The sequence below is a fragment of the Mirounga leonina genome, unplaced genomic scaffold, assembly GCF_011800145.1.
Source record: "Mirounga leonina isolate KUSES-001 unplaced genomic scaffold, KU_Mleo_1.0 Mir_128, whole genome shotgun sequence".
Classification (NCBI taxonomy): domain Eukaryota; kingdom Metazoa; phylum Chordata; class Mammalia; order Carnivora; family Phocidae; genus Mirounga; species Mirounga leonina.
In genome coordinates, this window is record NW_023270320.1 from 8576652 (window position 1) to 8590954 (window position 14303).

At 42.4% G+C, this 14303-nt stretch overlaps 1 protein-coding gene across 1 annotated transcript in view; it reads right to left on the bottom strand.

Moving 5' to 3' along the window:
* Window positions 1-14303, bottom strand: part of UNC5D (unc-5 netrin receptor D) — a 559949-nt gene that overhangs the window by 67860 nt on the left and 477786 nt on the right. Inside the window, exon 8 of the mRNA XM_035004059.1 lies at window positions 12206-12238. Within this exon, the coding sequence (XP_034859950.1) occupies window positions 12206-12238 (33 nt within the window). The remainder of the gene's footprint in view (window positions 1-12205; window positions 12239-14303) is intronic.

The window sequence follows — 14303 nt, forward strand, 5'->3', positions numbered from 1 at the left end:
TCATTTATTCAACAAACATTTGCTAAGGGCCAACGATGCTGTGGAAATGAGGATGCACGGGTGAATTAACATATTCCTGTTTCTCGTCCAGCAGTAGTGATGAGATTCTGACAGAGGCAGACACAAGTTACCCAAAGCCACATGTGTGTATGGAGAGATGTAATCAGATATCCTTACCCACAGCTCAAACCCTTCCAAAGTTGGGCCACAGTGCTTCTTTCTTCTTTCTCTTCTCTTCTCTCTACCTGCTTTTACTTCGCCTTATTCTTTTGTCTTTTTTCCTCTGCCTCACTCTTTTCTAATCTGTCCTCCAGGAAAGGAGAGTGGTTTCCCCTATAAGGACTGCTGTGTGCTTACAAACATAATCCATTCGCTTTTCTTGTGTGTTCAGGACTGGTTCCAGAAGAATCTGAGTTTCAGTTCCATATTTTCCACTATGCACGTGCACACACAGGCACACACTCAACTCTTATCCAAACATTGGAAGCCACCGCTGCTCCTTCCCAGGGGAGTCTTTCCAACCACATGACCACCAGGCACCAGCACTACTCAGGCGCTGGCTGCTTTCTCCATGGCCCATGTCAGTGCTCATGCTCTCCTTTGCTGCATTACCCTACACCCCAAACTCAGCTGTAATTTACCTGCCAGATGGATGCCTGCTAGTGAATGGAAGGTCATTGCAAAATATCGCCCCACCCCACTGGGCATCTAGGTACCACTCATCCGTCAAATGACAGCTCAAGGTCCACCTCCTCCAAGAAAGTAACCTTGGCCTGGCTAATCCAGCCAACCCTGCCAACCATATTCTTCTAAACTCCAACATCACTTCAGGGTTCCAACAACTCATTTTGGATCATCCTTCTTACTGTTTAATTATCTGAATGCCAATGCATTCTCCCTGACTGCTTTAAACACTTCAAAAGCAGTAATATCTCTACAATTTCCCACAGAAATTTGCAAATCACTGCAACTATTCATTGATTGTTCGCCTGGTCTCCAACTGTGGGAAGAAAAGCATTAAAGAAATCACAGTCTGAGGTTGATTACAGAACTCCTGCCGCAGGGACTCCCTTTACATTTAACACATATATATGTTTACCCCTGTCTGCTTGCTCACATACACACGTGTTACTGGTCTGTTTGCTCAAAATGATTTTGAACAGAAGCACTGAGACCCCGTGACTGACAATGCTATTCCGTTTTCTGTGCGCACAGGATACTGTTCTCTGACTTTGTTTCACGAATGAAGCTTTAGGTATCAATGTGTTATTGATGTCTTTCCTGTGTCTTCACCCCCGTTTTCCTTGATCCAAGAGTCAAAAGCTTTAGGCAAAGCATGGAAGGACCCAACATGTGGTGCAAAAAAATGGTTGCATAGGGGAAGGGAAGGAAAAATAAAATAAGATGAAAATAGAGAGGGAGGCAAACCATAAGAGATGTTTAACTCTAGGAAACAAATTGAGGGTTGCTGGAGGGGTGGTGGGTGGGGGAAGGGATAATTGGGTGATGGGCATTAAGGTGGGCACTTGATGGAATGAGCACTGAGTGTTATATGCAACTGATAGATCACTAATTCTACCTTTGAAACTAATAAAAAAAATTGTTGTGTAAAAATCTACACCTTAGAGGAAACACAACAAAACTGAGAACTGACTAAGAAATCTCTTGTATTCCAAATTAGTCAGGAACTACTGAGGAGTATGTTCGTTGCTGGAAGGAGTATGGAATATCTGCAGAGAAAGGCTGCAAAGATTAATAGAGAGTTGGAAATTAGGACCCTAGAGAGGCCGTGTTTAAGGGTTCATTTGGCCTGGAGAAGGGAGAGCTATAAAGTGACTGGAGGTGATCTTTAAGGCACAGAGGGTTGTCACAAGAGGAGAAGAGGCCCACAGTAGGCACTCAATGACCCTTCCTTTATGATGACGCAAGTAACCAGTGCTTCGCTGTCTCTAACAAGGACTGAACAGGAGGACATAGCCTTTTATTATAGCAATTGGGACTCTGGTTAGGTATTAAAATGACCTTTTCTACAATGAGGGTTGTTTAAAAGTGTGGTGTAGTTCTGAGGGAGACTGAAATTTCCTTTCAGAAAGTCTCTGGGAAAAAAAAAAAAGCAGCATGACTTGACAATTGTCTGCAGGCGTTTTATTTATTTATTTTTGGTCAAAGCTGGTGAGAAGGAGTAAGTGGCCTTTCAAAGTCCCTGTGAACTTCCTAGTGCAAGGATGAGGCATCAGCAAGTTCCATGTCTTTAGGAACTGCTATCATACCTAGTCATTTAGAGGAACCAATGTAGTCCCCACAGGATGAAATACAAGGGCTGTTTACTAGGTTTGCCTTTCTTCACATGACTCCCATGTGAAAGATTGATTATTGCCACTAATTAATGGGAATTTAACTCAATTCTCATGTTATGAGCTTAACTATATATCAGATTAAAATCTGTTTTATAGAATTAGGTAGCTACACAAAATTAATAAAGGAGCACAGCAAATGCCTTTCAAAACACAGAATACTCTATCTCCCATTAAATATGGCAGAACGGCCATTGCTGCCATTTCAGGAGAAAAACCAACAACTTGACTTGGCATATACTAGAAACGGTGAATTACCAAGGAACAAACATCATCAGAATTCACAGATGGAAGATGGAAGAAGCTGTTGGTGGGCTCACTCCCCAAGAAGGGCAGCTCCCGGCCGTCTCAGGACCTGCCCCTGACCCCTGCACAGCCAGTGAGTGCTGTGGATACAGAGTCATGTACCAGAGTATTTAATTAGATGCTGGAATAAGATACAACAGAAGTTTCTGTTAGAGTGGTTTATCCTTGCTGTCATTGAGAAGCAACATTTTTTAATAACACGTCAGAAAATAGCATTAAATGGCCAGCCGGCCAACCACGGTGAGCCATTCCGATTATATTTGCACTGCTTGGAGTCTTATAACCCCTTCACCAATCAGCACCTCGGCTTTTCTGATCTCCCGTCAAAAACCTCATTATTGATATTGTGGTGATTGTTGTTTTACTTTTGTAATGAATGACCACAGAGCCAATTCTTAAATGCACTTCCTATGTGCTTGGCACCATTCTAGTTCAAGAAGCGCCCTCCTGCTCACCTGCCCTTCTTTCTCGCTGAAGAAATGGAGGCTGTCCTATGTGAGCGCACTCCCCCAAACTCTAAAATTCCTCTGCTCTTTCACGCACATTTCCTTCCCTTTTCTCTGTTCCCTGAGGAGCTGTTCCTCTTCTGTGTCAGGCCGGCTCTAATTCCGCCCTCTCCTGCCTCCACCAGGACCCGGACTCATTCATTATTCCCTTTTGGTCTTGCATCTTCAAACTTTTCCTCTGCACCTGAGCCTTGCCCTCTGCCTGCACACACAGTCTAGTCTTCTTAGATCACCGCTCCCCAAATCTTTCCCCCAACTTCCTCTCAGATAAACTTCTCAACAATGCGGTCTTCTCTACACCCATAGATTCTTAGCTGTTTGTTTAAAAGAACTTAGAGCACGTTTGTTTAACATTCAACATTTCTTAATATATGTTTTCTTAATACATGATTTCCCCAACCAGTTAACTGCTGTCCCTGTTAAGGGAATAAATAAAATACCTGTATAAGGGGAGAATATGTTTTAGGAAGTACAAAAATGGACAGTATGCAAGGAGAAAATGCATCTTCCAACTACTCCAGAAATAGTCTTGATAGTATCTTTGAGAACTTTCGGGTGAAAAAATGTGAATGTCCTTCATTTATCCTTTTTTACCCTAAAGGCTCCACATTATATTTCCTTTCCTGTACTTTGCTTTTTGTTGTTCCACATACAGTATCTTGCAGGTCTTTCCTACCAGAACCCGTAGATGCACTTCATTTCTTTTTACATTTGCCTAGCCTGTTGCTGGGCAGTATGATTATTTAATTAGTCCAGTATTTCAATATTTGATTGTTCTCCTACCCTTTAAGGTCTGTCTTTCCACCGAATCACTGTTCCTTCTTGAAGGCTGCTTACTACCACTGCCTCAACAGTAATGTTCTCTGTCTTACTCTTTCCCACTGCTCTGAGGCGGCAGACAAGCCAAGCCAATCCTCCTTCTAGAGAGATAAAAAATGTTCCTTAAACTCGATTCCTCTACTTTCTTCTTACTTAGTAACCACCCTTCATTCTCAAAGTTCTATAAACAGACTTTAAAGCTCCCTTCTCAGCCCCTTTCCTTTCTCCATGCCAATCCCATTGGATAATCATCACAAACAGTGCTATTTCCTTGGTGTCTAACACTCTCCATTGGAGATCTCCTGCCTCATCTCCTGTCTGCAGACCTCATCCCATATCTTCTTCCTGCTCAATGGACAAAACCACCTGCGTGTTGTGCTAACATCTCAAATCTGTCATCTGACTTCTAGATTCATCATTTGCACCTCTTCAAATATTTTCTTCTCTTGAATTCCCTTTTTCAGGTAATGTGATACCATGAGTGAGACTGAAGAGTCATCTTTCATTCTGTGCCCATTGAGTCCTTCTCCAAACCACTCACACGCCTTACTCATTACATCTCCAATGCCTCTTGCATCTCAATTTCAACGGGAGACACCCCACTTGACACCCATGGTGTTCAGTCTCGTCGTACCTTGTACACAGTCTTGGTCACTCAGAGACATTTTACACGTGGATTCGTCTTCCCAAACACAGTCCTGGTACTGCCACTCCAACACCTTTCAACGACTCTCTAATATGAATTGAGTCCACTCCAACAGGGACTTATATTATGGCTCAAGACACTTTATGCTCTGCAACATCCCATTTTTCAAAAGCTTTCATCCACTTCTTATTCATATGGACCCTACTCTCTGGCCAAGTCTGATTACTCATTTTTTCAAGTAGACCTTGTACCCCAGGAGACTTTTTTTTTGGTTCAGATTTTTTGCTCCTACTGAGGGGCTCTTCCCTCCAATATCTGTTTCAATTTTAGCCATTCTTCCAAGATTGGCAGTAAAGGTAATCTATTTTATAAAATATTTTTTGATAGTGCACATTCATGTATGTTATAGTCCTCCTTTTAAGCAAAGCTGCTGGATTTAGCAAATAAAAATATGACACAGTTAAACTTGAATTTTAGATCAACAATGAATAATTTTAGTGTATTTTCCATGCAATATCTGGAATAATGCTTATGCTAAAAATTTATTTATCTGAAATACAAATTTAACGAGGGGTCCTCTCTTTTATCTGGTAACTACCTTTGGCTGCAAAAGAACTGTGCTTTTTCACCCCATCAGATACGAAGACCAAGTTAGAGTAGGGATAGAGTCAAAAAAGAATAGGATTTGAACTCCAGCCCTTGAGAAAAATGCCTTCAATTTATTTAATTTCCTCTCCTAAAGACTGAAGGCACAAACTCTATAAACTTTGAAAATACTGACAAGTGGAGAGATAGGGCCTATGAATTCATATTCTAACAAGTTACCTGGGTTATTCTCTTGTTGAAGAACATATTGGTCTATCAACTACTCCTCTGCGCTTAGTTCTGAGGTATATAATGAACAAACTCCCATCACATTCATTAAGGGCAGAGTCAACAATATCATTGAAAACAGTAGTAAGAAAAGGCACAGACTTATTATAGGATAAAAATTGGATAATAAGGATACTGGAAGTGGTAAGAAAATTACAAATGTTGCCTATAAAGACATATTGGATTGATTCACAGTAGGGATGACCCTGAAGGACAAAGCAAGTCATGCAATTTGCAGAAGGTGCAGTGTTTATATAATTGAAAATAATCAGCAGGAGGTGAAGAAAAATGATGGGCAAAATACAAAAAAAAAAAAAAAAGTGCTTTAAAGCATGGCTAGAAGATCAGCATTGAGGCCAGTAGCCTACTGTTAGCTTAGAAGAGCCTAAAAGTCTGTTGAGAATGTGAAGGTAGGTCCCAAAGTCCCAGACAGTTCTATGGGCTCAAGGCACTATCCAAGTCTTCATAGACTAAAAGAATGCTCGAATGTAGTGTGGGCCCCATATCTTCTGAGGCATTCCTTAACCCTGTGAAGATCACAGAGGATGGTGATTCCCAGGCTTCATATGATTCCAGTATGGATGAAGGCAGTGTGTTTTTGGAAAATATATAGAATGGGATGGGTGTTAGTGAAAAGAGTACACCTTGTTTTTAGACTTTAAGGACACATTTGGGCCATTCTTTGATGGAAATGATTCTGGAAAGCGTACATTTTGGGCTTTAACTTCGTATCTGGTAGAGAATAAATGATTATTCAAGATTGTCCCTGCCCCTTTTCTCAAGTCATTTATCATCTTCTATGTTGTAAGTTGTGGGGAAGAAACATTTCTTATTTTTTCCCTCACATTTCACTGGGACAAGACAATATAGAATAATTGTATAATAAATAGCTACTACATAAATGATTAAAATTTTTAGAAGCAGTTATTTTCACCTTAACAACAAAAGGCCCCATGAGGAGTTAACAAAAGGATGTAAGGCATTAACTCAAGTGTTTTTTGAACATCTAATACATACTAGGCCAGTGGTAATGGCTACAGGTGTTAAGAGTAAATAAGAGTCAATCCCTGCCTATAGGTAGATAGGATAATGTCTGAGAAGACCAGCATCAGGGCAATGAAAATATAGTATAGAATTAGGGAGATAGTTTGATACTGGCTAAAATACAGGAGTAACTAATGCAGGCTTGGTGGATGAAGGTCTTGCAGAGGATCTGAAGGAAGAATGAGCTTAACAAGTTAAGGCTTAAGTGGCGGGAACGAGTTTTTGGGCAGAAGTAACAGAATGTACATGTGAAAATGGGCAGAGGGTATTCAGAAAACCCAGAAGCTTTATTTGGCTGAAGAATATAGGAAGTGGCAAGCACGTAGAAAGGAACTTACCTAATGATTAGGCTGATTAAGAAAAGGAAGCTGAGACCAGATCATATACCTGTTCAGTACCTTGGACTAGATCTTAGAACTAATGGTGAGCAATTGAAGAGCTTTAAACACGGAGGTGGTACGACCAGAATTTATGTTTCAGAAAGCTCAGAAAAATTGATGAAGGGCAAAACTGGATCCAGGGAGGCCACTGTAGCAATCCTGGTTGGGAATGAAGATGGCCTGAACTTTTTAAACTTTTCTTCTGGGACAACATGTTCTTTTCTTTTGTTTTTTCTCTTACTCTGCCTGCTATTACTTTTCTGTCTTCTCTGCAGTGACTTTTGACCTCTTCTACATCTAAATGTTGATGCCCTGTAGGGCTCAGTCCTCCACTTTCTTCTCTGTCTCCACGCATACTCATTAGCCAGGGATCTCTTTCAACCTAATGGCTTTAAATATCATCTGGACACTGACAAGCCCCAGATTTATGTCACCAGCCAAGACTCTCCTCTGACCTCGAGACTCATATATTCAACTGCCTGCTCAACCTCTCTATTTAGATGTTTAAGAGGTATCTCAGAGTTAGCACTAGTAACACTGAACTCTTGATTCTCCCTCTGGATTTGCTAGACCACATTTTCTCCATTATCAGTAATGGCAACTCCATCTTTTAGCTGTATGGCCAGACTTTTGAAATCATGCCTGACACCTTTCTTTCTCTCACACTCGATATCCAACCCATCAGCAAATCCTCTCTGCCTTCCAAAGATACCCAAATATGACCCAATTTTACAATTTCTAATGTTGTCTATCCATGCCAAGTCACAGTCATCTTGAACCTTGGTACTGTAAGAGCCTCCATACTGGAACAGCCTAGATTACTGTAACAGATCATTGTTACAGTAGATCACTGTAACAGGTCTTGCTTCCGCTTTGATCCCCTATATGTGGACACTGAACCCAGCAGGCAGAGTTTATCCTTGTAAATATTAGGCCATGTCACTATGACTAATGCTCAATGGCTTCCCTTTGGTCAAAGTCATTGCAATGATACGTCTGGCAGTTTCCCCTCTCATCCCACCTTCTCTGATCTTAGCTATCAGGACTCTTCCCTTTGCCACTCTGCTGCAAGTATCCTGGCCTCCTTGCTCTTCCACAGACACTCCAAGCAAGTCTCCACTTCGCTGCCTTTTCATCTGGTATTCCGTCTGTCTGGAACACTCTCTCCCAGACATCCAGAGTGTTTCTTTGTTTTTCAGGTCTCTTCTTAAATGTAATTTTAATACAGAGACCTGCTCCGAACACTTTATACAAAAAAAGCAACTACTCCCTTCGACCCCAGCTGAGCCCCTTACCCTGCTTTATTTCTCTTCATGACATCAACACTATAGGTTTTCTGGTTTGTTTGCATCCCTCCATCTCCACTCACTAAAACGGTAAGCTTTGTGGAAGCAGAAACTGCATCTGTTCAGCCCAGTGCCGCTTCCCCACCACCCCTGCCTAGCACGTGGTAAGCACTCAATAGACAGCTGTTGAGTGAATGGAGGGATGGATATGGGTAGAGTGAAAATGGAGAGATGTTGATGAACTCAAGATCTGTTTGGGTGGTAGAACAGTCAGACTGTAATGATCTACTGAGTAACGAGCAGAGCAGGAAACAAGAGAGGAAAAAGAGGGGTCTCAGAGACTGCCCAAGATACACCCACGGACAAGTGAGTTGATGGTGTGGTTTTGACTGAACTAGAGAAGATGGGATGCAGGACTGAAGAATAGGGGCAGAGAAGGAGAAACTGACTTTTGGAAAAGTTGAGATGAAGGTCCTGGAGGTGGCCGACTCTGGACATGCTAATGGGATTTGTGCTGAGCAGGCATTGGTGCTAGGTTCAAAACAACTACGTGGAAAGGAGATGGAGAGAAGGCTGTGTGTGTGTCCATGTGTTCATGTGTATGTGGTTCTGGGTTATTTTTTAGGGGAAAGTGAAATCCTTCTCATTGCTAAGGTGAACGTGCTGAGCGAGCCACTCCTCAGGAACCCATGGCCTTTCAGAAAGCCACGGCCCCAAGCCTCCAAGGAGCCCCATTGTCTGAAGGCAGCCTTTTTTCTGTCTGAATCTGGGGGTGCGTGTTTGCCACTCAGAACCTACTATATTTTACTGCACCTCCTGACATTGTTACACAACATTTATTGAAAGCACATTTGATGGTAATGAAGTTTCTATTAACTATGATTAAATCTCATAAAGCACCTGAAGATAATTTAAGATGTGCAGAGGCAGAAAATGAAACATTCGGTTTAGTACATTAGGAAACGTAATTGATTAAATTATCTCATTTACAATAAGTGCTTTCATGAGCTATGCGGAGCACATATTTTCCCCAGTTTGTCATTATGATTTGCCAACAGATATCTTAAGACCTCACTTTCTCTTTACACCTCCCTGCAACTCAAAGCCGGCTCTTCGGCTCGCCTGCTCACAGAGCACTGCTCGTGAGCTCTGAGTAATGTCTTCTATCCACCAGGCCTTGCGGAGGATCATGTGTACAGCTATATAGGGGAACAGGTTGTTTCTCAATTATCTTCATAATTGACTTTGATTTTGCATCAGTGATGATTCATGTCATCTTAAACTAAGCCCCTCTTTCACCAAACAACCATAGCTTGAATTTGTAAAATGCACTCCTAACCATGCAGCTTACAGAACCCCGACTGGATTCCTCTGGGAGCCTTTTGCAATCACATTGATTCTGTTAAGGTTTTATTTTTAGGAAGTCACAAATTAAAACAGTTTAAGCGATTCCGTTGCAGTATCCAGCAATTAAGCATGGTGTTCACGAGCGAGAACCCCAAGCAAAAACTAATTCAGGAGTCCCTGAGGACTAGAAATAGCTACTGTGGGGTTTATGGCTGGAAGTACAGATGTAACCAAATTAGAATGGCACAGGACTCACAAACTAAGCATGAAATTAATTTTTAAAAAACACATTCCTAAGTAACTCTCACGGTGGCCACCACATGGATACCCATGATCTTGCGGGTGTTCCACATGACCCCCGGTGGGGGGCATGGCTCTGTCACCAGGCGGCAGCTGGGGGTCCAGCTGTCAACCCTGAGCTCTTGACACAGGCTCAAGCCAAATATTCACTGAGCCGATTTTCTTCCTCCCTCCCTTAGCATACATGTACCCACACATACACAACCAGGTTCCCCCACCTTCAACCTTCCTGAGTTCAAAATCAAGCCAGCAGGATGTCAGGGGACTAATCTTAAGTACCAATCCTTGGTACTTCCTTAAGTACCAATCATTGACAGGCAGGGGACCTCAGGGGGAAAAAAGTTAAGGAAGTTTGTTTTTGTTGTTCTGCCAAGTTCTTCCACGCTGCAAGTAATGGCCCCGTTATCTCCCAAGTCTGCCTGGAGCAACATAACGCAGTATGAACCTAACAGCTTTCCTGGATCTTTTTCTCATGTCTCCTGACCCCTGTCCCAAGGTACCTATTTCTGTCTATCCTCACAGGGTCTTAATTCCTTCAAAGAAGTTAGCTCATAAAAGCTATTAGCTCTCCCAAGCTATTTGAATTTTAATACCCTAGGATTTAAAAGATCAAAAGTCATTCACTTTATATTAAAATGGGAGATACTGGCCAGGGACATCTTCTACAAGCTTCTAAACCAAACTGGGCAGCTCGCTACTTTCCTGTTGCTAAGAGTTGTGTTGCTAATGCCCTTCTATCTCAACATTTCCCTGGAATGCCTGACATACTCCTGAATGCTTCAGGATCATTTGAGGAACATATGAACACGTAGAATCCCAGGAGGACCCTCCCCCTCCCTTGTTCTGATTCATTCGTTCTATTCTGAGGTGGGATGTATTTTACAACCTTCCACCACACCCCAAGATTCTAATGCACATGGTTGCTGATCCACTTTTTGAGAAATACTTTCCTAAGACAGTTACTCTCAGCCCAAGCTGCACATTGGAATCTGAGGATCTTTTAATAAATAGGCATTCCTACCCTTCTTTGTGGAATCTAAAAATCAAAACAAATGAGCAAACAAAACAGAAACAGATTCATAAATACAGAGGACAAGGGGGTGGTTGCCAGAGGGGTGGGGGGATGGTGAAACAGGTGAAGTGGATTAAGAGGTACAAACTTCCAGTTATAAAACAAGTCCCAGGATTTAAAGTACAGCATAAGGGAATATAGTCAATAATACTGTAATAACTGGGCGCCTGGGTGGCTCAGTTGGTTAAGCGACTGCCTTCAGCTCGGGTCATGATCCTGGAGTCCCGGGATCGAGTCCCACATCGGGCTCCCTGCTCAGCAGGGGGTCTGCTTCTCCCTCTGCCCTCTTCCCTCTCGTGCTCTCTCTCTCTCATTCTCTCTCTCTCAAATTAAAATAATAATAATAATAATAATAATAATACTGTAATAACTATGTATGGTGATAGAAGGTAACTGACATCACAGCAGTCATTTCCTAATGCACACAAAAGTCGAATCACTGTGCATATAATATTGTCTATCAACTATACTTCAAGGAAAAAATCATATATATTGAAATATGCATTAAAATTTTTAAATCCTACACAAACAAAAAGCAGGGATTCTCATCCACCCCAATTCTGATCCCATTGGTCCAAGGATATAGCCTGAGAACTAGGGTTTTGAAAAGGCCTCCAGGTGGTTCTAAAGTTCAGCCAAGGCTGAAAACCATAGGGTCAAATGGCAAGCTGCCAACCATTCACACTGCACGGCTTTCCCCAAATCTGCTGGCTGTGTGTGGTGGACATAATGCAAAGGCCTCCCCAGGAGGCCAGCCTGTGGATGGAGAACTCAAGCCAGCACTGACACCAAACTTTTCAGTTCCTGATGATTTCACTGGGGAATATTGGTTTCTGATCTACCCGGTTGCCATGGAGTTCACGGTTTGCATCTCAGGTGCCCAGCCCCTCCTCCTCCTCTCAGGTGGAGAGGCTTGTAGTCAGGGTCTTGCCCCAGGCTCCTCTTCTGAAAGCTTGTACTGACAAATATTTGTTAATTTTAATGCCATAAATCTCGGCAATAAGAACCCTAGATGACATTTGTAGAGAAATGGACTTATAGGCAGTCAGCGTCAAGACGAGAGATTTGCTTTTACTCTGACGGAGGGAAGGGCTGTGCCTATTTCCTTTCGATTCCAGCCTCCGATATGTGACTCCAAACCCAATGAGGAGAAGCCCTGAAAGCCCCGGGTCTTTTGCACAAACTTCAATTCTGTTTGGCTCCTAAACAAATACAACAGTAAGGCAGCAAATATGAGAATAAATTATATTCACAAGAGGAAAAATAACTTACTTTGGGGTTTTATTTCATGAAGAGGTTTTTTATCTAAAAGAAAGAAAGAGAAAAAGAAAGTTTCATTTAATAAATTTGCATGGAGCAGATAGATTTCCTATATCGCTGTATGTCCACCTCTATAAATGAAACATTTTCTCTATTTTTGCAGACGATATGGATTATGTTGTCCGTGTTTTTCCTTTTCATTCTAATTTCGTGTTTTTCTCTTGTGCAATATTTTCCTGGGATGGTTGTTTCATTCCTTTTATTTATTTATTATTTTATTTTTTCTTTTCCCTCAGGCTTACTAGAGTTTCTCTCTGTTGCATTTGCTAGATTCTTATCAGCATGATGAGAGCGGTGAGCTCGCAGCGAGTCCCTAGTTCTTATACAGTCAGAAGACCGCTCAGGTAAGGGATGCTATTTCACTATATGTGATGATGGAAAAAATGAGCTGGTGAATACCTATTTAAACGGATCCTACATTGGTTTAGTAGTTATCACAGCCTGGATGAAAAAGTTCCAGGCTATGCCGTTTGCTCATCCTTGTTGAGGATGGGTGCAGTATTGGGAGCTTGTTGGAGGTTTGTTTGTTTCCTATCCCTCTGATCTGTTTCACTGTGTACCATCTCTCTGAATGGCACAGTTTGTTTCATATCGCTCTGAAATCTGACAATGTGTACCATCTCTCTGTAATCGGGGTACTGGGCAGTTCAGCAGGCAGATGAAGTGGACAGAGAAAACCCATTCAGGGGTCAGGCTTAGGTGTAGACCTTTTTTTTTTTTTTTTTTAAAGATTTTATTTATTTATTCATGAGAGACAGAGAGAGAGAGAGAGGCAGAGGGAGAAGCAGGCTCCCAAGGAGCAGGGAGCCCGATGCGGGACTCGATCCTAGGACCCTGGGATCATGACCTGAGCCGAAGGCAGACGCTTAACCATCTGAGCCACCCAGGCGCCCGGTGTAGACCTTTTTTATCATTTCTCCCCACTGCCCTCCAGCCACCCTGTCCTGCCCTGTCTGCCATCACTACAGAACCTTGTAAATCACTTTGAGACTTGGTGCCCATGGCTAACTTTGTCTTAGATTACAGACCGTCTACTTCCCAGTCCCCATTCTCCAGCCATCCCAGGCCAACACAACTCCACCACGACACAGAAACCTGAGAAAAAGGTGCTTTAGTCACCGCATCAAGATTCCAGAAGATTTGGGGCGCCTGGGTGGCTCAGTTGGTTAAGCGACTGCCTTTGGCTCGGGTCATGATCCTGAAGTCCCTGGATCGAGTCCCGCATCGGGCTCCCTGCTCGGCGAGGAGCCTGCTTCTCCCTCTAACCCTCCCCCCTCTCATGTACTCTCTCTCTCTCTTTCTCGCTCTCTCAAATAAATAAATAAATCTAAAAAAAAAAAAAAAAAGATTCCAGAAGATTTGCATGGCGTGACCTCCCTCTTCTCAGTGCCCTTCTGAGGACTTCGATGGAACACGGTCAGACTGTAAGCTCTGAGGCTGTTCCTCATTATTCACAGAATCACATGATGGTAGGGGGACCTTGAAAGGTCACCTTACACAGTCCCTTTCCTCCACTTGCCTGAAGGCGAGCCAAGCGGGGTGAGACACTGTCATTTTGGATTACGTTTTTAACGGCATCAAATCTCGCCCACTGCATATTGGAGAACTTCATAAACATTATCTGACTGCCACATAACCCCTCCCAGGCAGAGAGACACAGATATATTCTGAATCCTTCACCAGATTTGTATTACCCTAACCCACTCCTGCCCTTAATACTGATTCTGACAGAAAACCCTTGCGGTGTGCTTCACTGAAGACAGCTCTCGTGTGCTCTGCCATCTGATTTGTTACGGAAGTAGTTTTCAAAAGTTGTAAGTCACACTCTTGCAAAGGGACCACCATTTTGTTTTTTTCTCATCATAAGGAGAAAGATTAACTGGCAAGGGATAATTCCTGACCAATCTCTCTTTAAAGTGAAAAATCTTCGTAAAAGATAATAATTTGCTCCAGCAGATAGGATCATATTCAGATTTTTACTGATAATAATTTGATAATAATTTGCTCAAGCAGATAGGATCATATTCAGATTTTTACTGATAATAATTTG